General features: G+C 37.3%; 1 protein-coding gene across 2 annotated transcripts in view; it reads left to right on the forward strand.

Moving 5' to 3' along the window:
* Nucleotides 1-23,840, forward strand: part of Tmx3 (Thioredoxin-related transmembrane protein 3) — a 234,963-nt gene that overhangs the window by 22,815 nt on the left and 188,308 nt on the right. For both annotated transcript variants that reach the window (XM_089100129.1, XM_089100130.1), the window contains exon 3: nucleotides 8,921-9,124. In XM_089100129.1, the coding sequence (XP_088956255.1) occupies nucleotides 8,921-9,124 (204 nt within the window). The remainder of the gene's footprint in view (nucleotides 1-8,920; nucleotides 9,125-23,840) is intronic.

Below are 23,840 nucleotides of genomic sequence, written 5' to 3' on the forward strand. Positions count from 1 at the left end.
AATTTTGCTTCAATATTTTGAAAATATCATCTTCGAAATTAGCCTGACTCTGAATTGACCGCGAGATTGTTTTGAATCTGGTCTGTCTATGTTTGTCTATCTTTATGCTTGGCAGTGCCATCTACAAGGCAACCTTTTTATAATTAAAGCTAGCCTAAAAACCTCTCAGATGTAAGACATAAAAAAGAAATAAAGAACGTATACTCTTCTGATCGTCATTGTTTGTAACGTTTAAAGAGTGTCTCGGATAAAAGTGGCAACAACTTGGTTTGTTCTTTATTAGGTTATTGCTAAGAAAGAGCCGAAGGCTTTTTTCTGTGTGTGATAAATAAGAATACAATGAAGCCTTATGGTCCTTTACTTATGGCAACGATAAAGCCTCTGAAACAGTCAAGATCTGAAACAAAAGCATTCTTGACAACCCTGACAATGTTTACCTTTTAATTTTAGTTTTGGTAAAACAGCCTTCTTTTAAAGCTTTCCAGATTCCTTGCAAACCAAGAAAAACCTAATATCTCGGGATTGGTAAGGTTATTGGGTTGGAACTGTCAGGAAATGTATAAGGGGGTGTTGAAAAAATAACAAGTAAGGAGCGACATTAAAACTTAAAACGAATAGAAATTAATCCATATGAGGGGACTGCCTCCTTCTGAACCCTCTGCTCTTTACGCTGAAGTTTGACTCTTTGTCTGAATGCTTACAAAACTTCTGCTCAAATAGAAGGATCGTTAATATTGAATAAGAAGTATTTCTAAACAGCTGTAATACTTTTCACTGTTTAGTGGCTGCTTTCTCCTGAGCCCCCTGCTCTTTGTGCTAAAACTTAGATTTTTTTTTGTCTAGAACTTTTAAGAACTACTGCTCAAACAGAACCTAACACTTTAAAACATTATAGAATTTTATTGTAATGAACGGAGTTCAGGAGAGGGCGTCACAAAACCCTGAAAAGTTATATGGTGGTATAATAACACTTTTTGTTCAAAGTCACTGGCTTTTATGTTTGAGCAGTTGTTCTTAAAGAATCAAGACAAAAAGGCAAAATTTAGCGTAAAGAGTGGGGGACTCAAAAGGGAGCAGTCCGTCTCACATACGTCATAATATTTTATCTGTTAAGCTTTAACATGGCTCCTTAATTGTTTTTTAATAGTCTTTTAAAAGAAATCAACTACAGACATAGTATGTGTTTTTATTGATTGAGGGCACTGAACTTCATCATGAGGAAAACCTTAAACGTTCCAATGAACCAACCCGAGCTCTTGCAAAAACTCGCCCAGCTTATGTTAGCTCGATTCTACCATAGCATGGGCCAATTTTCTGAAAATAAATGTTTAGGTGTCAATATCTTATAAGACAGATCAACTTGTTTTTGTCTTTCATCTATGCTTTGACGGGCATTTTCAAAGGGTGGCTGAGAACTATCGTTTGGACTATACATTTTACAACTATTGGCTTTTGCCTTCTTCTGTAAAATAGCAGAAAAGACCTCACGAAAATTGTTATCTCGCTTTGGTCTCATGTTGAAATGTTGCATTTGCAGTTGGGCTCGCATTTAAAGATGAGCTTGGTCTTTTGGGTTTCAATGTGTCTTGAGAGCTCCCTAATTGGACCACCGATTGGTGCAGGCGTTTATTGTCGAGAAGTTTTGTACTTATTTAGGCTTACTTGTTTTCACGATTCGATAAATAAAAATCCAATAGAAGAACTGTTACAATTAGGATTAATTTCAAGATGGAAAAGCAGCTGCCATCTTGTAGGCCAATCTTTTCAAACATTTTTTCCTCTCCTGTTTGTTGGTTTTACCTGTGTTCTAGTTTGTTTGTTATTTCCAACCTTTTTTTCTTTGTTTTTTCTTCTCGCTGAAGCCTCCTTTTTTTCTTGGTCTTTCCTTTTCTGTTGTTGGTTTTCCTGCATTTTAGTTTGTTTGTGAACTCCTATAGTCGTTTTTCTTTGCTTTTCCTTTAATGTTTACTTTCAGTCAAAGCCTCCTTTTTTTTCTTGGTCATCCTTTTTCTCTTGTTGGTTTTTCTGCGTTTTAGTTTGTTTGTGAACTCCAATATCCTTTTTTCTCTGCTTTTCCTTTTGCTGTTCACTTTTAGTCAATGTCTCCTTTTTTTCTTTCTGCTGTGGGTTTTCCTGCGTTTTAGTTTGTTTGTAAGCTCCAATATCCTTTTTTCTTTGGTTTTTCCTTTTGCTGTTCACTTTCAGTCAAAGCCTCCTTTTTTTTCTTTGTCTTCCTTTTTCTATTGTTGGTTTTCTTTCGTTTTAGTTGGTTTATGAATTCCAATATCTTTTTTTCTTTGTTTTTCCTTTTGCTGTTCACTTTTAGTCAAATGAAGAGGATTCAGTCATTTTGAAGAGGACCCAAAATTAGCTCGGAAAGCACCTAAGGGACGAACAATACGGGTTCCGCCCAAACCGTTCTTGCACTGATCTTATATTTACTTTGTGAGTCCTCAGTGAAGAAAGTCGGGAATGGTACTCAAAGCTTTACATGATTTTGTAGATCGGGCAAGTTTGTGGAAGATCCTTCTTTATTACGAGATCCCAAGTAAAATAATCGCAATTATCATAATTCTTTACGAGGACAGCGAGGGCTGCATCACGACTTCCGAAGGCAAAACCCGATTCCCCACTTCATATCAGATGTGGAAATGAGAAAATTGAACAGGTCGTGGAGTTCAGGTACCTTGGAAGCATAGTGGAGAATACGGGATCAACATCCAAAGAAATAATGACCAGAATAGGTCAGGCGAATGCCGCCTTCAATAGGTTCAAGCGCATATGGAAGTCGAAAAATTACTTGACCCGGCTAAAGTTACGCCTGTTCAACAACAATGTCATCCCGGTCCTGCTTTACGCAGCCGAAACCTGGAGTTCGAACTAACAACAGGAGAAGAGAATCCTTCGTTCGAGAACAATTGTCTTCGTAGAATTTTAAGTATGTATTGGTCAGACAGAATCACACATGAAAAAATCCGCAAACTTGCCAAACAGCCTCTAATGACTGACATCATTAGAACTCGGAGTTGGAGATACTTGGGCCAAGTTCTCCGAGAGCAGGGCACTCAGATATCAAAAGCCACTTTACGTTGGCACCGAAACGGAAATCGAAGACAAGGAAGACCATGGAATACTTTGCGGCGAACATACTAGTCTGATATGCGCAGTATCCATGCTTCTCTTCAACCCGATTGGGAAGACATATACGCAGCTGCCCAACTCAGTAAAAATTGGCGAAGTCTCGTGTTTGCCCTGTGTGCCTCTGATGGCACAGGCGGGTCTAAGGTACAGTCAAAGCCTCCTTTTTTTCTTGGTCTTCCTTTTGCTGTTCACTTTCCATCAAGGCTTCTAGATCATCGACCTTAACATGGGCTCCTGTTCCTAAATGAGCATCATTATAAAGAATTAGATCTAGCACTAAATATATATATATATATATATATATATATATATATATATATATATATATATATATATATATATATATGTATGTATGTATGTATGTATTTATTTTTTTTTATCTTTTTATCAAACGTCATACATGTTTAGTGTGGTCTTAGAACGTAAAACTAATTTGATTCACTTGATGTGTTGTAAAATTATTTGCATCGAGGTATAATTTTGTATCAGCTGTTATGTATCAGCAGCGAGGTATAATTTTGTATCAGCTGTAGGAGGTTTCGTGGGTTATTCATTAGGTGTCCAATTCCTAAATAAATGCATATTTACATCAAATTTTTTTCACTTCCCTTGAGCACTCAGGCGAATGTTTAGAAGTACCTGGGGAGGGGCAAAAGGTTTAAATGAAACTTAAAACTTAAAAGCAAACAGTAAGGGTGGATCGGTCGGTAACCCTCATCATGTTTTGGAGAGGTTTGGATATGGTTTGAAAAACGATAAAAAAATAAATAAAAAAAACAAGTTTCCAATTGAAAGTAAGGTTTTGGTATAATAACTTAAACAGACATTCCTTATAATAGGGGATGTGCCGCTCCTCTGTCTCCCACTATTCATGGCAAAGTTTGCCCTTTTTTCTCGGTTCTTTAAGAGTAGCAACTCAAACAAAATGACCCTTTAATTGGAATACAAAGTTTTTTGAAGCACTATAAGACTTTAGCATAAAGAACGATGGGTCGAGGAGTGGCAGCCCCCCTCATGTAAGGGATGATTTCTGTTCACTTTAAGTTTTAATATCGTCTTTACTTTCATTCTCTCATTTGCAACCATTCTGATTAATGTCTCTTGAAAGTGCTCAAGAGACACGGAATTTTGAGAAATTCTCTAAAACGGAATTTTGATATCAATAAATACATAAAAAGAATCGGCTAATTACGCCGATTCCTAATATATAAGATTCATGAAGCCCACTGTTACCATCAAAAGCTACGAGTCTGAGAAAATTTGCATGATTTTCGATAAAGGGGGAAATACCCCCCAAAAATCAAGGAATCTTTATGAAAATTTCAGCATCAAGTTCAGCGTATCAGAGAACCCTATTGGAGATGTTTCAAGCCCCTATATACAAAAATGTCTTATTCTGAATTTTTGGCCAGAAGAAATGTCACGGATGCGCGTGTATTTATTTGCTTTTTTTTTTTCAGGGTAATCGTAAAAAAAGATCAGAAATTAAATAACAAAACAAGTTTTTTCAACTGAAAATAAAGAGCAACGTTGAAACTCAAAGTGAACAGAAATTATTCCGTATATGAAGAGGTTGCCCCCCCCCTCAATACCTTGCTCTTTAAGCTAAATTTTGACTGTTTGTCCCTATTTCTTAAGAACGACTTCTGAAACACAAGGGTCGTTTAATTTGAATGAAAAAGTTTTTTAAAGTGCTAAAAAACTTAAGCTTGAAGAGCAAGGTATTGAGGAGGATCAACCCCTTTATATACGAAATAAGTTCTGTTCGTTTTGATTTTTAATGCTGCTCCTACTTTCAGTTTAAAAAAAAAAAATTAATTAACATCGGTCTAAAATGATTCTACTTTTTTAATTTGTCTGTTAGGCTTTGGTTGAGGGGATTCAAACCAGTAGAGACAAGTATAATAGAGTATAAAATCTTATTCAAATAAATATCATTTGGAGATCGAAAAGAAATTTATTTTAATAAGTCCATTATTTCCTAGAGGACAAATGAACAACCTAAACCATCAAATGTGACAAGATCAATCCAAGCAGCTAAGATAAAGGGTATTGAAAAATTGTCTGAAGTAATGATAGACGAAAATGAAGAACAAAGAAATATACAGTTAGAATACTTGCGTCATTGATAATTACAATAAGTAAAAAAAAAAGTGAAGAACAAAGAAATATGTGGTTAAAAGATATGCCACAGGAAGAACAAAGAAATCTAGGGTTAGAAAATATGCTACAGAAAGAACAAGAAATAGGCGGTTATAAAATAGCCGGCAGCGAGAATCAGAACATGTCAAAAATGAAAGTGACAAGTTATTGGGACTCTTCATGCACTCCTAAATGAACTAACCATTATATATTTTTTTTGCTACATATAGGCCTACTGTAGCTACTATAGCTAACACCTAAGAAACATTAGCTGATCAGTTTTTGATTTTGTAAACAAAGTAAAAGGAAATATTCGTGAAGTTTTCAGCAAAATAACTTCATATTTTTGCGATAAATGAGGTAACTTTTGTGAGGGGCGAAGGCCCATGGTGTTTGACATATAAGGAAGAATTATAAAAATAATTAAGAAAAAAAAAAAAAAAAAACGATGGTTATCTTCAGCCAGTTGTAAAAAAAAACGAACCGAAAACAAAAAACAGATATTTCGGCATGGACCTCCTACAAGCCTTTTCAGTGCTAAAAAAAACAACAAAAAAACAAGCTAATCTTTTGAAGTGAGCACTAACAAAGCATAATTAACACTTTCTGCTTTGTTAGTGTTCGCTTCAAAAAATATTTTTTTTTTTTGAATAGCATTGAAGACGGCTTGGTGGTGGCTTTCGTGTTTTTCTTACTGGCTGAAAATTACCCTTGTTTTCATCTATGCATTTTTTCATATTTTCCCTACAATATATATACCCTTGGGCGTCGTTTGGGAGGGGCAAGGGGGGGGGGGGAGTTGCCCCTCCAATAATGTGGAAATTTTTTTATATAGCCCATGCCTCTTGAATAGCCGGATATAGTCCCTTATTGCCCCCCCCCCCCCCAATTAAAATGCTGTAGATTCGCCCCTGTAGATACCCAGTGTGGTCTAGAAAATATACTTTACTTGGTTGCATCTACCGCTGCAACCATGATGTGGTCTCAGAATGTATTTAAGGCCCAAGCTGCCTATCATCTTGCTCGGGTGGGGCAAGAGTCGTTCGATAAATATATCCATATATTTTTTAATATATAAATACTAACAGAGGTGCCAGCCCCCCAAAAGCGGGCCCGCGTAACTTGCGACCATAGGCTAATTGAAGCAAGTCCATGAATCAATTACGCTGACAACTCATTAGAAGCAGAAAGTTTGACTAGCACCAGAACAGTCACCTCTTGTCCAGAAAAGTATAGATGGATTTGACGTCTTGTCTTTGGTTTAGACGTATTCACGGGACTTCAAGGTTCAAGGTTTAATTTTAAAATATCTGTTGAAAATAGATATAAATAAAGGGTAAACTCCGGAGACACAAGGTCGAATGACAAAAACCCAGTATATTAATCGGAATAAACCTATTTGATAACAAGCAAATAAATAAGAGTTATTCCATGACTCACCAATAGACGGGCACCCACCTCACAAACCCACCGACACCGGGCGAAGATCCACCGAAAACACACCAATAAAAAAAAAAAAACAACGGGCAAACAAGGGTAACCGATGACCGGCATCTCACAGGGCAAAACACCCCACAAAACAAAATTATCAAATGTACCCAGTTTTTTAATATATTACTAATTCTTAAATTTATTTATAAGGATAAAATGAAGTTTTTTTTTTATATTTGGAAGAGATTTGCTGCAATCAATAAATGGTAGATAAAGACACCATGAACCCGTTATTAGAAATATTGGCGAGAACCGTGATCTCTCTGTGCTTAATTTTAGGTGCTGGATTTTCCATTTATTTCGGGTTTAATAAGCATGGGCATGTAGCACAGGGAAAAAATTATTCGAACGAAAGTACAGAGGTATTTCTGACCGGTCATATTTTACCTTAAATAAAAAAGAATTAAGGGTGAATATCTGTGAAACTGGCAAAATATTAATTAGAAGATATAGAGTTTCAGTTTTACTCTTATTAGGATACGAAGACAGTGATGGTAAATATTTCTTTAAAATTAGAAGAGCCCGGTTTTGAAGAATTTGTATCGGTTTCACATGACATCTGAATGTTGCTAAATATATCAGAGGACAATACGTAAGCTGGGAATGAACCAACGCAAAATAAATTAGACGTAGGATTTCATATGAAAAAAAAATTGCTGAAACCTTCGCGTTATACCAACCCCTTGAGCAACTTTAACCCGTAATATATTACAATGTTCTTTATATGACAGATTTTCATCAATAATAATACCCAGACACCGGAGCGAAGTTACCCTTTGAATTTGAATGTTTGTAGCATGATCAAATATTGTTGAAATTCCTTGTGAATTCTGCCCAATTCTACTATAAATGATAAATTTGGTTTTTGATGCATTTAATGAAAAACGATTAGCTTTTAGCCATACAAGAAGTTGTGAATTCAGACCATGGTTTTCTGTCGCTGATGGAAGGTCATTTATGTATATTATAAAAAACAGTGGTCCCAGGATTGAACCTTGCGGGACACCAATATTTGACAACAGACTTGGATCCGAAACTGTGTCGTTGATCATAGTCACTTGGAAGCAACCACTTAGGTAAGATGCGATGAAATCGTGCGCTGGTCCTCGTATCCTACCATGGTTTAATTTGCAAAACAATATTTCATGGCATAACGAATCGAATGCCTTCTCTAGGTCCAAAAATATACTCGCCGGGATCCATATTTTGTCCAGACACTCGTGAATAAATTGTACCATAGTTAATATAGCATCCTGCGTACTATGCTCTTTTCTAAATCCATATTGTACTTTTGAAAAATAATCTTTTGAACAGAAAAAATTATACATTCGATTATAAAAACATCGCTCCATTAGTTTAGAAAAACCCAAAAGAATAGAAATGGGTCTATAATTCGAGCAATTAGTCCGGTCACCACTTTTATATAGCGGCAACAATTTCGCTTTTTTGAAAGAATCCGGAAAAGTTCCCCATCTAAATGACAGATTTATTAAATGACACATAACTTTATTAATACTAGGTAAAATGGCTTTAACAATATTGGTCGATGATTCATCAGTCCCCGGGGAATTTCCATACTTTAAAAGCTTACCAACATTAGCAAGCTCTTCCACTGTTGCCAGAGTTAAAAACATAGAATTTTCAGAAGGACTTCCTAGGTACATACGATAATTACTTTGCCCATGGGACATATTACGTTTGAGCTTATTAGCTACTGACTGCCCGATTGACACGAAATGAAAATTTATGTAATTTGCCATTTCTAGTTTCCTTTCAATTGTTTTACCATGGGCATCCCGTATGTTTGATGGCGAAGAAGACGTCCGCGATCGATTTAAACATGAGTTGATTAGTTCCCAAGTTTTCTTTGGGGACTTACTTACTTCATTAAAAGAATCGAAATAAAATTTCATTTTAGCATTACGTATTATTTTTGAAAGTAGGTTTTTTTAATTTTTGAAGGTTCTTCTATTTTCTTCACTTGGGAAAGATATTAAGGTTTTATAGAGATCGTTTTTATGTTTTATTGACGTCAAAAGGGCGGGCGATATCCATGGTTGGATGGGAAACTTGATCTTTTTTAATTGCTTCTTCCAGTTTGTCTTCCAGGTAATTATTAGGCTATACTTATTACTTACTTTTTTAGATTCTTAGACGTAAAAAATGATGGAATCTGGTTTGTGAAATGCTTTGCCCCGTGGTGCGCGCATTGCAAGAAACTTGAGCCAGTCTGGAGACAGGTGGCGCAGTTTTTGGGTCCTCAAGGATTCCGTGTGGGACGAATTGATTGCACCCGATTCCCCAATGTCTGTTCCGAAATTAATGTCACGGGATATCCGCAAGTAATGCTGTAAGTAGCCTACTAATTTTTTAGTTTTTTTTTCTTTTTCTTCCTCATTCTTCCTCCCCACATTTCCCTGAGACTGATATCAGAGAGTTAAAAAAAAACAAAAAACTTTTGTCTTACAACTCTTGTAATTGCTACTTTCCCTTTTTCTGTTCATCCACATCCGTCTATTTTTTTTGTCTCGTTTATTGCCTTATGTATTTGACACCTTTAAAACTTTTATTAGTAAGATTTCTATGTGGGCAATCTTGTGAACAATCTGACAATCCATAGTATCTTTTGATGTATCTCGCTACATAACCTTGCACGGATTGCAAGTCCCATTGGAGCTTGTAATGCGAAAATATTTTGGTGAATTGGAGAAAAAAATTGGTTTGTCTTTCCCGCATCCTCAAACACAAAATTGAAATCCCATCCCCCACTATTCCCCTTTCCTTTCTCCAACAGAGCCTGGAAGTTACTTTTCTATTTCCCGAGCCCTTCCTGCGATATTGCAGGTAGGTTATCTCGCTGACCTGGGTTTATATAGTGTCCTTCAATTTACCTCTGTCCCCAATTACCTCTGCATCCTCTTTGCCCAAGGACTTAAGGATGTAAGTTCCGGAAGACACAGAAAAATTTTTGGGCTGTTCGTAGACACCAATTTTGGAGTCTCTGCCCCAGAGCAGTATTTTATTTTTAATAATTTTCCTCTTTTACTGGGGACTTTCAGCTGCAAATTTTCAGCTGATCAGGGATAAGCAAGGTTTGTAGCCTATTTCCGTCCCTCTTTACACCCTCTCCAGTCCAGGCAAAATTAGTAATCGCCTTAACCCAGCCAATGATCCTTCAAATTTCCAAGCAAATAAAACAAAATTTACCCTTTCTTGGTTAACAATTTGTGGGGTCCCGTTCCCATTTTTTTTTTTTTTGTAGAACTTTTATTGTATATTTGGTCGCTATTGGCCCAGAAGAGAACCGTCCAGAATGAGTTTGTTGGCTTTTTTTTCTTGGATGCCAATATTTTCTTTTCCATTTCTTTTTGGTGGATGTCCCCTCGGACCGAGTATCAGGTAAAGTTTCAAATTAATCTAAAAAATCTATTCGGCCCATTTTTGAAGTTCTGTGCCTCCAACCTAATTTTTTTTGAGGACATGAAAGTCCGATTGGCTAGAGAACTAACTGATGCAAGTTTTAAGCCTTTCCAAGAAAAAAAGTTCTCTGTTCCATTTTTAGCCCCCCTAACGCCCGCCCTCTCTCAACAAAATATATAATCCTCTTGGTACAGAGAACGATCTCTAAAAGTTTCAAGACAATTAGACGCCTAAAATCAAACATGCTCTTTGTCTACTATAGAACTTAAACGTAAACAGTTACAGCTTACCAAAGCTCACAGACAATCATAGGCAGCGCAATAGCGCTGCCTAAGTAAAGAACGATGTTGGCACAATGTATTATTATTTTTTTGTTTTTCCATACCAGGGCACTTTGTGTCGAAGCAGTTGTCGTAGAAACTTAGAAAAAGGCTCATTCGATTGGAAATTGGAGTGGCTAGTGCCCTTTTTAATAGTAAAAAGTGATTGAAGGGCAACTAGCCCCCCCCCCGCCCCGCATTCCCCCAAACACATCCAATTAAAATTTTTAGATAGCCATTTTGTTCAGCGTAGTTGATTTCCAGATAGAAAATATATTTCTGAGGAGGTCACTCCCCCACAGCACTTAGGGCAAGGCTTTTAAGTTATGCCCTGGGGACATATAAGAACCATGTTAACACAATGTATTATTTATTTGTTTTTCCCTTTAGACCAGGGCACTTCGGGTCGAAGAAGTTGTCGTAGAAAATTCGAAAAGGACTCATTCAATTAAAAATTGGAGTGGCTGTGCCCTTTTTGATAGTCGAAAGTGACTGGAAGGCAACTAACACCCCATCAACGCCCACCATTTCCCGAAACACATCCAATCAAAATTTTGAGATTGCATTTTTTTTTCAGCGTAGTTGATTTCCAGATAGAAAATATGTTTTTGAGGAGGTCACTCCCCCACAACCCTCTGGGCAAGTGTTTTAAGTTCTACCCTGGGGGCATATAAGGATTTATAGAAGCCGTTGTCGTAGAAACTTCAAGAAAGGCTCATTCGATTGGAAATTTTTAATTGTCGAAAATGGTTGGAGGGCAACTAACCCCCCTCTCACGCCCACCTTTTCCCCAAACACATCCAATCAAAATTTTGAGGCAGCCATTTTATTCAATGTAGTTTTAAGTTCTGGAAATTAGGTCTATGAAGGATGACAACCCCCCCCCCCCCCCCGCCGTCAGGGCAAGGGTGGTAAGTTTTGCCCTGGGGGCTTATAAGGTTTTCATAGAACGCGTTGTAGTAGAAACTTCAAAAAGGGATCATTCGATTGGAAATTGAAATAGCTAGTTCTCTTTTTAACATTCGAAAGTGATTAGAAGGCAACTAACACCCCTTCCACGCCCACCATTTTCCCAAACACATCCAATCAAAATTTTAAGATAGCCATTTTGTTACACGCAGTTTAAAGTTCAGAAAATTATACCTTTGAGCAGGACACTCACCTCACAGTCTTCAGGGCAAGGGTTATAAGTTGTGCCCTGGGGGTATATAAGTTTTTATTGAAATCTTTGTCGTAGAAACTTGAAAAACGGCTTATTCCATTGGAAATTGAAAGGGCTAGTGCCCTTTTTTAATAGTCGAAAATGATTTGAGGGCAACTAACCCCCCTCTCACGCCCACCTTTTCCCCAAACACATCCAATTAAAATTTTTAGATAGATAAAATTTATTCAACGTAGTCGAAAGTTTTGGAAATTAGGTCTTTAATGATGACAACCCCTCCCCCCCCCACAGCCCCCAGGGCAAGGGTCGTAAGTTATGCCCTGGGGGCATATAAGGTTTTTATTGAAAGTGTTGTCGTATAAAACTTCAAAAGGGCTCGTTCAATTGAACATTGAAAGGGCTAGTGTGTTTTTTAATAGTTGAAAGTGATTGGAGAGCGACTAACGCCCCTCTCACGCCCACCATTTTCCCAAACACATTCAATCAAATTTTTAGATATCCATTTTGTTCAACGTAGTTGAAAGTTGTGGAAATTATGTCTTTTAGGATGATAGCCCCCTCAGAGCCCTCAGTGCAACGTTTGTAATTTGTGCCCTGGGGGCCTATAAGGTTTATATAGAAAGTTGTTATGGAAATCATAGGCAGCGCAATAGCGCTGCCTAAGTAAAGAACAATGTTGGCACAACGTATTATTTTTTTTGTCTTTGTTTTCTTTTTCCATACCAGGGCACTTCGTATCGAAGGAGTTGTCGTAGAAACTTGGAAAAGGGCTCATTCGATTGGAATTTGGAGTGGCTAGTGCCCTTTTTAACAGTCAAAAGTGATTGGAGGGAAACTATTTTTGTTTTGATTTTATTTTTGATTTTATTTTATTTTATATAGCCCCCGCCCCCACGCCCATCATTCCCCCAAACACATCCATTTTGTTCAGCGTAGTTGATTTCCAGATAGAAAATATATTTCTGAGGAGGTCACTCCCCCACAACCCTTGGGGCAAGGGTTTTAAGTTATGCCCTTAAAGGTGTTTTAAGGTGGCAAATAAGGTTTTTATAGAAGGCGTTGTCGTAGAAACTTCAAAAATGGCTCATTTGGATTGGAAATTCAAAGGGCTAGTGCCCTTTTTAATAGTCGAAAGTGATTTGAGGGCAACTAACCCCCCTCTCACGCCCACCATTTCCCCAAACACATCCTATAAAAATTTTTAGATAGCCATTTTGTTCAACGTAGTTGAAAGTTTTGTAAATTATGTCTTTAAGGATGATAACCCGTCCCCCCACAGCCCTCAAGGCAAGGGTTGTAAGTTATGCCCTGGGGGCATATATGGTTTTTATTGAAAGTGTTGTCGTAACAACTTTCAAAGGAAATTTTAATTGGAAATTAAAAGGACTAGTGGTTTTTTTTAATAGTTGAAAGTGATTGGAGAGGGACTAATGCCCCTCTTACGCCCACCATTTCCCAAACACATCCAATCAAAATTTTGAGATAGCAATTTTATTCAACATAGTTGATAGTTTTGGAAATTAGGTCTTTAAGAATGACAACCCCTCTCTCCCCCCACAGCCCTCAGGGCAAGGGTTGTAAGTTATGCCCTGGGGGCATATAAGGTTTTTATTCAAAGCTTTGTCGTAGAAAACTTCAAAAGGGCTCATTCAATTTAAAATTGAAAGGGCTAGTGCCTTTTTCGATAGTTGAAAGTGATTGGAGAGCGACTAACGCCCCTCCCACGCCCACCATTTTCCCAAACACATCCGATCAAAATTTTGAGATTGATTTTGATTTTGAGCCATTTTGTTCAGCGTAGTTGATTTCCAGATAGAAAATATGTTTTTGAGGAGGTCACTTCCCCACACCCCTCAGGGCAAGGGTTTTAAGTTATGCCCTGGGGGCATATAAGGTTTTTATAGAAAGCGTTGTCGTAGAAACTTCATAAAAGGCTCATTCGATTTGAAATTCAAAGGAATAGTGCCCTTTTTAGTAGTCGAGAGTGATTGGAGGGCAACTAACCTCCCTCTCGCGCCCACCTTTTTCCCAAATACGTCCAATCAAAATTTTGAGATAGCCATTTTATTCAACGTAGTTTTAAGTTCTGGAAATTAGGTCTTTGAGGATGATAATTCCCCCACAGTCTTCAGGGCAAGGGTTATAAGTTATGCCCTGTGGGCATATAAGGTTTTTATAGAACACATTGTAGTAGAAACTTCAAAAAGTGCTCATTCGATTGGAAATCGAAATGGCCAGTGCTCTTTTTAACAGTCGAAAGTGATTGGAAAGCAACTAACACCCCTTCCGTACCCACCATTTCCCCAAACACATCCAATAAAATTTTTGAGATAGCCATTTTATTCCACGCAGTTTAACGTTCAAGAAATTATACCTTTGAGCAGGATACTCCCCCCTCAGTCTTCAGGGCAAGGGTTATAAGTTCCGCGCTAGGGGCATATAAGGTTTTTATTGAAATCTTTGAAACTTGTTTTTATTGAAACTTGAAAAAGGGCTCATTCGATTGGAAATTCAAAGGGATAGTCCCCTTTTTAGTAGTCGAAAGTGATTGGAGAGTAACTAACGCCCCTCTTACGCCCACCATTTCCCCAAACACATCCAATCAAAATTTTGAGATATCAATTTTCTTTAATGTAGTTGAAAGTTCTGGAAATTAGGTCTTAGAGGATGACAACCACCCTAACAGGGTAAGGGTTGTAATTTATGCCCTTGGGGCATATAAGGTGTTCATAGAAAGCGTTGTCGTTTCAAAATAGGCTCATTCGATTGGAAATTGAAAGGTCTAGTGCCCTTTTTAATAGTCGAAAGTGATTGGAAGGCTTGACTTTTTATAGTATTAATTAAAAAAACTTTTTCCACGCAATAAGTTTTTCAAAGAAAAGTAAAGAACTCCATTAAACAAAAAATGAGCAAAAATTAAATCAAAACAAAAATAGTTTCCCTCCAATCACTTTCAACTATTAAAAAGGGCATCAGCCCTTTCTATTTTCAATCAAATGAGCCCTTTTCGAAGTTCCTACGACAACTTCTTTGATACAAAGTGCCCTGGTACAAAGATGGTTGTCATCCTCTAAGACCTAATTTTCAGAACTTTCAACTACGTTACACGAAATGGCTATCTCAAAATTTTGATTGGATGTGTCTGGAAAATGGTGGGCGTGAGGGGGGAGTTAGTCTTTCTCCAATCATTTTCGACGATTAACAAAGACACTATCCCTTTAAATTTTCAATCAAATAAGCCATTTTTAAGTTTTATAACAACTCTTTCGATAAAAAACCTCATATAACATCAGGGGATAACTTACAACCTTTACCTTGAGGACTAGGTGGGGGGGGGGGTTGTCATCCTCACAGACCTAATTTCCATAACTTACTACTATGTTGAACAAAATGGCTATCTGAAAATTTTGATTGGATGTGGTTGGGGGAATGGTGGGCGTTAGAGAGGGGTTAGTTACCGTCCAATCACTTTCAACTATTAAAAAGGGTACTATCCCTCTCAATTTCCAATTGAATGAGCCCCTTTTGAAATTCTTACGACAACTCTATCATTAAAAACCTTATATGCCCCCTGGGCATAACTTACAACCTTTGCCCTGGGGACTCTCGGGGGTTTGTCATCCTTAAATACATAATTTCCAGAACTTTCAACTACGTTGAACAAAATGGCTATCTCTAAACTTTTATTGAATGTGTTTGGGGAAATGGAGGGCGTGAGAGGGGGGTTAGTTGCCCATTTCAATAAAAACCTTATATGCCCCCAGGGCATAACTTGTAACCCTTGCCCTGAAGACTATGGGGAGAGTGTCCTGCTCAAAGGTATAATTTTCTGAACTTTAAACTTCGCTGAACAAAATGACTATCAATAAATTCTGATCGGATATGTTTGGGGAAATGGTGGGCGTGGAAGGGGTGTTTGTTGCCTTCCAATCACTTTTGAATATTAAAAAGGACACTAGCCATTTCAATTTCAAATCGAATGAGTCATTTTTGAAGTTTCTACGACGCAGCGTTCAGTAAAAGCCTTATATGCCCCCAGGGCATAACTTACAACCCTTGCCCTTAGGGCTGTGGAGGAGTGTCCTCCTCAAAAACATAATTTCTATCTGGAAATCCAAAACACTGAATAAAATGGCTATCTAAAAATTTTGATTGGCTGTGTTTTGGGAAAAGGTGGGCGAGAAAGGGGGGCTAGTTGCCCGCAAATCACTTTTGAATATTGAAAAGGGCACTAGACATTTGAATTTCCAATCGAATGAGCCCTTTTTCAAGTTTCTACGACAAAGATTTCAATAAACACTTATATGCCCCCAGGGCATAACTTATAACCCTTGCCCTGAAGACTGTGGTGGGAGTGTACGGCTCAAAGGTATAATTTTCTGAAATTTAACTGCGTGGAACAAAATGGCTATCTCAAAATTTTGATTGGATGCGTTTGGGGAAATGGTGGGAGTGGAATTGTTGTTAGTTGCCTTCCCATTACTTTCCACTATTAAAAAGGGCACAAGCCATTTCAATTTCTTATCAAATGAGCTCTTTTTGAAGTTTCTACGACAACGCGTTCTATAAAAACTTTATATGCCCCCAGGGCATAACTTACAATCCTTGTCCTGAGGGCTGTGAGGAGGTTTTCATCCTCAAAGACCTAATTTCTAGAACTTTAAACTACGTTAAACAAAATGGCTATCTCAAAGTTTTGATTGGATGTGTTCGGGGGTATGATGGGCGGGGGGGGGGGACTAGGTGCCCTCCAATCACTTTCGACTCTTAAAAAGTGTACAAGCCCTTTGAATTTCCTATTGAATGAGCCTGTTTTGACGTTTCTTCGTCAATACCTACGATAAAAACGTCATGGGCCACAAGGCTATAGATGAAAACCCTAACTTCAAGCGCCGCGAGAGTGTGCAGTCCTCAAAAACATATTTTCTATCTGGAAAACAACTAGGTAGAACAAAATGGAAACACCAACATTGTGATTGAATAGGTGTTGGGCAGAATATAAGTGTGGGGGGGGCTAGCTTCCATCCAATCGCTTTCGACTATTAAAAAGGGCACTAACCCTTTGAATTTCCAATCGAATGAGCCTTTTTTGAAGTTTCTACGACAACGCCTTCTATAAAAACCGTATATGCCCCCAGGGCATAACTTAAAACCTTTGCCCAGAGAGTTGTGGGGGATTGTCCTCCTCAAAAACATATTTTCTATCTGGAAATCAACTACGCTGAACAAAATGGCTATCTCAAAATTTTTATTGGATGTGGTTGGGGGAGGGATGGGCGTGGGGGGGGCTAGTTGCCCTCCAATCACTCTCGACTATTAAAAAGGGGACTAGCCCTTTGAATTTCCAATTGACTTAGCCTGTTTTGAAGTTTTTACGACAACGCCTTCTATAAAAACCTTATATGCCCCCAGGGCATAACTTAAACCCCTTGCCCTGAGGGTTCTGAGGGAGTGTCCTCCTCAAAAATATATTTTCTATGTGTAAATCAACTACTTTGAACAAAATTGCTATCACAAAATTTTCATTGGATGTGTGTTGGGGAGCGATGGGCGTGGGGGGGGGGCTAGTTGCCCTCCAATCACTTTCGACTATTAAAAAGGATACTAGCCCTTTGAATTTCCAATCGAATGAGCCTTTTTTGAAGTTTCTACGACAACAACTTCTATAAAACCTTATATGCTCCCAGGGTATAACTTACAACCCTTGCCCTGAGGGCTGTGGGGGAGTATCCTTCTCAAAAATATAATTTCTATCTGGAAATCAACTACGCTGAACAAAATGGCTATCTCATAATTTTGATTGGATGTTTGGGGAAATAATGGGCATGGGGGGGGGGGGTTAGTTGCCCTCCAATCACTTTCGACTGTTAAAAATGCCACTAGCCACTCTAATTTCCAATCGAATGAGCCCTTTTTGAAGTTCTACGAGAACTCCTTCGATACGAAGTGCCCGGGTGGAGAAAAAACACATTGTGCCCACATCGTTCTTTACTCAGGCAGCGCTGGCGCGCTGCCTATGAAAGATCAATGTGGGTATAATGTATAATTTTGTTGTTGTTTAGACCAGCGCACTTCGTATGGATAGAGTTGTCGTGCGAACTTCGAAAAGGGCTCATTCTATTGAAAATAGAAAGGGCTGATGCCCTTTCATTATGTTTAAAAACTAAATGTTGCCTAAAAATTAAATCAAAATGCACTATGTTAATGCTAATTCCCAATAAGGCATCTCAGCAGTATCCCAATAACGACTTAGGGTATTATGTTCAAATTTTCGGGGCTATTTCTGCTCTTAAAATTTAACCAAATTAAAATAGTGTAAGTGTATCCAAGATATCAAAGAAAGTAAACAGATTTTTTTTGCGAATGGTATCAAGTTTTCCATTTCAGGTCAACTAGAGAAGGTATGAAATTGGATTTAACACTACTATATGTGTCCAGATTTTTAAAAGGGTGTGTGCTGTTAAAAATTGCTGAAAATTTTTCTCCAGCATATAAATAGTAGGCCAAACTATAAAGTCTTTAAAAAGCGAAAAGATTTAAAGAATTTTGCTTTTTCCCTGAAAAGACTATGTCAATATAAAACGAGCAGAAACTAATTAAAAAAGCTTTTTCCACAAAATAAGTTTTTCAAAGAAAAGTAATGAGCTCCATTAAACAAAAAATGGGCAAAAATAGAATCAAATAATCTACCAAGCGTGAAACTACCACAAATCAGCAACGATAAATAAATGAAACACAAGACGAACAGAAATTACAATAAATAATCGAGTCAAACTCAAAACGAGCAGAAATTAATAGAAGTTGAGCTCAAAACCCCTATGCGTTCCCAAGTCCAGAACAAAATTTGCACTTTACTGAAAAAAAATAGAAATGAATATGCTTTGTCAGTTTAATATACATATACTGATATTTAGTAATCAAAATGTTAACATTACTTGATTTTTTAAAGTTATAAAAGTAAAAACATTTATATTTTTTTTAGCAATGAAGTGCAAATTTTGTTCTGGTCTTGGGAAGGCATAGGGGTTTTGAGCCCAAATTATGTTACTTTCTGCTCGTTTTGAGTTTTCTTTGACTCGAATTCTTTGACTGGCAATCAAATATATATTTCAGTATAGAATAAACAATCAGTGAATTATATATCCGGGTATTATGCAGGTAGTACGGCCTATTAATAAAAGAATATTTTCGTCCAATCTTTTCTAATCTAGCATTGCGATGGTGACACAGCAGCAACTAGTAACCAATTATTAATCTTTCCCATCAAACCACTAATTCTTAATTATTTCTGGATGAAGCGTCCTTATAAGGAGGTTTCCACAAAATCAAATTGAATCTTTTCTTTGGAATCTTGGTTTTCAAATGGATACTTGTGCTGGCTTTTGCCAATGTCTTGACTTTTTATCTTATTTTAAGATCTTAGCCGAGTCTGTCTCAGTGTCTTTAGTTGTTTTCCATGCTGTCTGTCCGTCCATCACTGCTTCTGTTTATCAAATACTTTTCATTATTTATTGTATTCATTAGTATCGGTTAAAAAAAACACACATTTGATTTTTGATTTGTTAAACTGCTATTGTTACCAATATTTATTCTGCTCGGTGCAAGGTAGCCTAGAAAAGTTTTCTTTTTTGAGGTTTTTATTACTTAATTTTTTCTTCTATAAAGGCTGTGCAATTAAGGTACTAAAAAGGAAGTTTTGGTATATGGAATTTTATGAATGTAAAAATTATTGAATTTTTTTTCTTAAAGGTAAGATTACATGATGGGTAAAATCATGAGGTTTCGAATAAATTGCACAGTTTAACGCATGGGTTCGAACAAGGAAAAAGTCTAGCATTGCGCAAAACGCTGCGTTTTTCCGAACGATTACCTATTCAACAACAAATTTTAATGTTTCCAGCAGGGTTTCCACTATCCCCAAATTTTCGGAGATATCTCCGAAAGTCTGTGCCTTCCCAAAACAGAATTGGTTCCCCGAATCCCTGAAATTTTCTCAAAAATCACCCAATCACGGTGTCACCTCTAGTGACTATACCAAGTGACACACTGCGCAGTTTGTAGCTGATAAACTGGAACGAGTTGCTAAAGTTTGGTGCCCTGCTATGACTGGAGACAGGAATGTAATGATCTGGATTGATACCATTTGCCTTGATAATCCTAGTGTAAATAAACTTGCTACCTCGTTATTGAAGCAAAAATATCCCCACCTTCAAACAATTGGGTGAAACCCTCACATTTGGAATCTACTCTTCCGAGATATTAGGAAAAAAGCTTAGACCAGTGTGTCAATAATATCTTTAAGGTCATCACATTTGTCAGGTCTCATCACGGCTCAAGTTGTCCTTAACGAAATGCAGATTGCAGTTCTTGGCGAAACTATCAGCCCAGAACTACCTATCAAAACTCGCTAGGGATCTATCTACCGATCTATATGCTTCATGAAAGAGTCATTGGAACCTTTACAGTCTATGTCAATCGATGGAAAATGTGATATAAACGAGGGTATTCAGTATATCAGAAAAGTTCTTTTTGATGATCTGAAACTGGATCAATTAACAGCTTGTCTGAAACTCTTGAAGCCAATTTCACTAGGCTGCCACTTTTTTGAAGGAGAGGAAGCTCTTGCTTCGTGTGTCATCCCGTACTTCAATTTGCTACAGCGGAATTTCCAGGAGACAGTACCGTTTTTCCAGTCTCAAAGGCCGGGGAAAGGGAAATCCACAAGTTCCTAAAAAACGAGGATATTTGCTTATGATCCCGCCCTGGCTGCAGCTATTCTACTTCCTCTTCAAATAGTAAGCACGATAACATACTTACTTCCAGATTGTGTCCTACTATATTTCTACACTTTTTTCGCACATAGATAATTTATTCACAAATTAGTGGAATGGAAGCACTGACAGACACTCATCTTACATAAAATCCATTGCTTTAATCAAGCTTGTAAACACTAAGAAAAAAAAAACAAACACAGAATGGAAAGAAACCCGCATGATTTGGATGTCTTTCACATGTTTTTTTGTTTTGTTTTTTTTAATTAAGGCTACAGACGAATTTTCCCACTGTGACCAATCTAGCTTGTTTTTTCACACCAGAAAGTGAACATCGCCGAAGCTACAATTGCCCTAAAAAATGTGAAAATAATCCGACGCGTGAATTATCTTGCATACAAATTCACTGTCTACAAAATTGATTAGCCCAGGTTGGAACATTTAAGAATAGCAATGACATGGTTACAATTCACCTCACCATTGAAAAGCCCAGAACCAACTGTCAATTTTCAGGTGGGCAATTGGTACCGATCACCTAACTTCACACAGCAGATGATTTAGGGAAATATTTAAAGGGGCTGGGGAGGGGTAAACAAATTTTTCTAAAGTCGTGATCTATCTAGATCGTTCTTTCGCATCAGAGAATGTTAGTAGGTCTTTTTTCAGAGAAAAAATATACTGTAGAACAATATTTAATTATAGCTCGTTTCGTAAGATAAAATATATAATTGATAAGGGTAACATATTTCACTATTTTAAAGTCAAGAAAATCATTAAGAGCTCTAAGAAATTTGCAGCTTGTCATATGACAAAATTCCGCACAGTTTTTTCCCAGCCACAGGGGCGTCGTTGGGGGAGGGGGGCAAGAGGGGCAGACGCCCCCAATGTGAAGAGAAAAATTATTATATATCCTATGCCCCTTGACTATCTGGATTTGGACCCTCTTGCCGCCCAATAAAAAATTCTAGAGATTCGCCCCTACCCAGCCCCACAGTAAGGCAGTAAAAACCTTCGTAAATTTTACAAGGGAATGCACCGTCCAGAATGTCCACGACGCAGCATTTCACCACATAATTTTCAGATGGATTTCTGTGCTAAGAGCAGACGATTTCATTTATTGTAATGGGCGATTCTACTCTTTGGATGCATGTCTTTATTTATAATAGTTTATCCCCATCCAAAAAATCGTGTTAATCAGACAAATCTGCGCTAAACTTGAAAATAAAATCACTGACATGTCGAAGAGCTTACAAACAACAATACAACATATATTCAATCGACTTTCTGTTTTTATATGAACAAATTTCTTAATGAATTATTAAGTACCTTCAAAGATTCTTCAATTTTCACCAAGACTACTTCAGATCCATAGCTTTTACGTTTGGAAAAAAAAACTTTTTTAGTTTTTTTTTTTATTTTCAATCACAGAGATCCCGGTGCTTGTATGGAATCTTTTAAACAAGCGAGATGTGAAGTTTGGTTAATGCTAATGAAGAAAAAATAGGATAAAAATATAATAGTTTAGAAACAAATTTAGGCTATATATTTGTACATTAGGGGGGGGGGGCGTAAAGCATAGCATATATTAAACACGTAACCTAATCTAGCTACCTTTTAGTCCCCTAACCCCCCCCCCCCCCAAAAAAAAGTTTAAACGTAGTTCCCGGAGTGAGAAAGCTTTTGTTTATATCTCACTAGTCAGTGGAAATTTTTTATCAATAGCAGCTTTGAGATTTCTATGCGGTATTTCAGTGCGTGTTTATCCGATTCCATACAAGTACAGAGATCCCTAAAAGTTTGAAAGTGCCTTAAACAAAAGAAAAAGGTTGTCAAATTTTTCTCTGGGCATTGTCCATGTTTTTTTCTTATTTTGAAAAATATGTAGGACACCTCGGACACACTTGAAAAAACGAACGATATACAGCATCTTATTGTTTACCCATGGACACGTAAACTTGTTTTTCACTAGTATGTTACATGCTCGACACCTAGTTACCAAAAAAACGAACTAACACTTCTTATTTTTGTTGTTGCTAATTTTGTAGCTCTCTCCTTTAATATTTATTTTTCTTTTTTAAATATACACTTATCATGTTGGCTTAAAGCTATTGTGGTGAATTAATGTATTATATTCTACTATATCGAGAAATACATTAAATGACAAACACACGGATAGTATTATTATTTTTTTTTTTTTAACAGCTGAAAGAGCCTTTGAAAAAGTCATTGTCAGGTTTTAATAAACAATTATGACCAAATTTTCCGAGGAGAAATTTATAGTCAGGTTGATGGGTTCTGCCTCACAAGCCAACTCCACGTCCGAGAACCAGGTCTTGATTGTCAATTTCAAGTTTATAACACCAGAGAGGTTTTATTGATTATTGAAACATCAGAATATATTATGGAAACTAGGCTAGCCAATACATGGTACAAATAAAAATTACTACTCATTAAAACATCAATAAACAATATGAGTACTTACAAGACTTTAGACGGCTATTGGTTTCCGATGAAACGAATTAAAGTAGACATACAATATTTTTTTACTAACGGACAAAGTAGATCGAAAGACATTATACGTATCCAAGTCATCGAAATAGCATATTTGTAATAACTTGAGAATGGATCGGGGGATAAAGTTGAAACATTCAGGTACTGTTGGCAAGATGAAGGGGATGGCTAGGCAAGTGGACTCCAACAGTGTTGTTAGGAGAAGTGGAAAGGGGCTAGATAATTTTTAACATTGTTATACCGAAACACTTTCGCACTATAAACTTCTATTGGACCAATATCTATTGACAGTTAAGTGACCAGATAAATAAATAAAAATGTGTTGCCAGGCTATCAAAATGGCGTAACTGCATGGAACAGCCAGGGGCGTCATATTGAAACTTTTAGACAGTCTGTTGGGTGGCAGACGGGCGTTGAACCACGATCTGGAGGTGTGGAACTAAAAAAAAATCACCTTGTACCCATACTATTAAAATGGCTTATCTTAAATATCTCGGGAGATTGAGCGGAAACTGTCGGGCAGTATAAACGAAGGAGAGGCAAAGGGACTTATGTCTCCGACCCAGCTAACCCTTTTTACACTATATTCTTTTAGGGAAATTAAAATCTATTCACATCTAAGTAGCAAGGTAAATAAGAAGACAATATGTGGTACTAGGCTATCAAAATATTGTATCCGTATTATCTCGTGAATAGCGTGAAAAATCGAGTTAAAATTTTATAATACTTCTAGAGGAAGAAGGCTTCGAAATTTGACTTGAAGGGAGCGACAGGAGTAAGTCAAAAGCGTAGAGATAAGGGGGGCAACAAAAATGTGTCCGATCCACAAAAAATATTACATTATTAGCCCCAGTGGTACTTTGAACCTATTCATGGTGAAAA

This window comes from Artemia sp. Qi Xiang Cuo, chromosome 14 (genome assembly GCF_049724085.1).
Source record: "Artemia sp. Qi Xiang Cuo chromosome 14, ASM4972408v1, whole genome shotgun sequence".
Lineage (NCBI taxonomy): Eukaryota > Metazoa > Arthropoda > Branchiopoda > Anostraca > Artemiidae > Artemia > Artemia sp. Qi Xiang Cuo.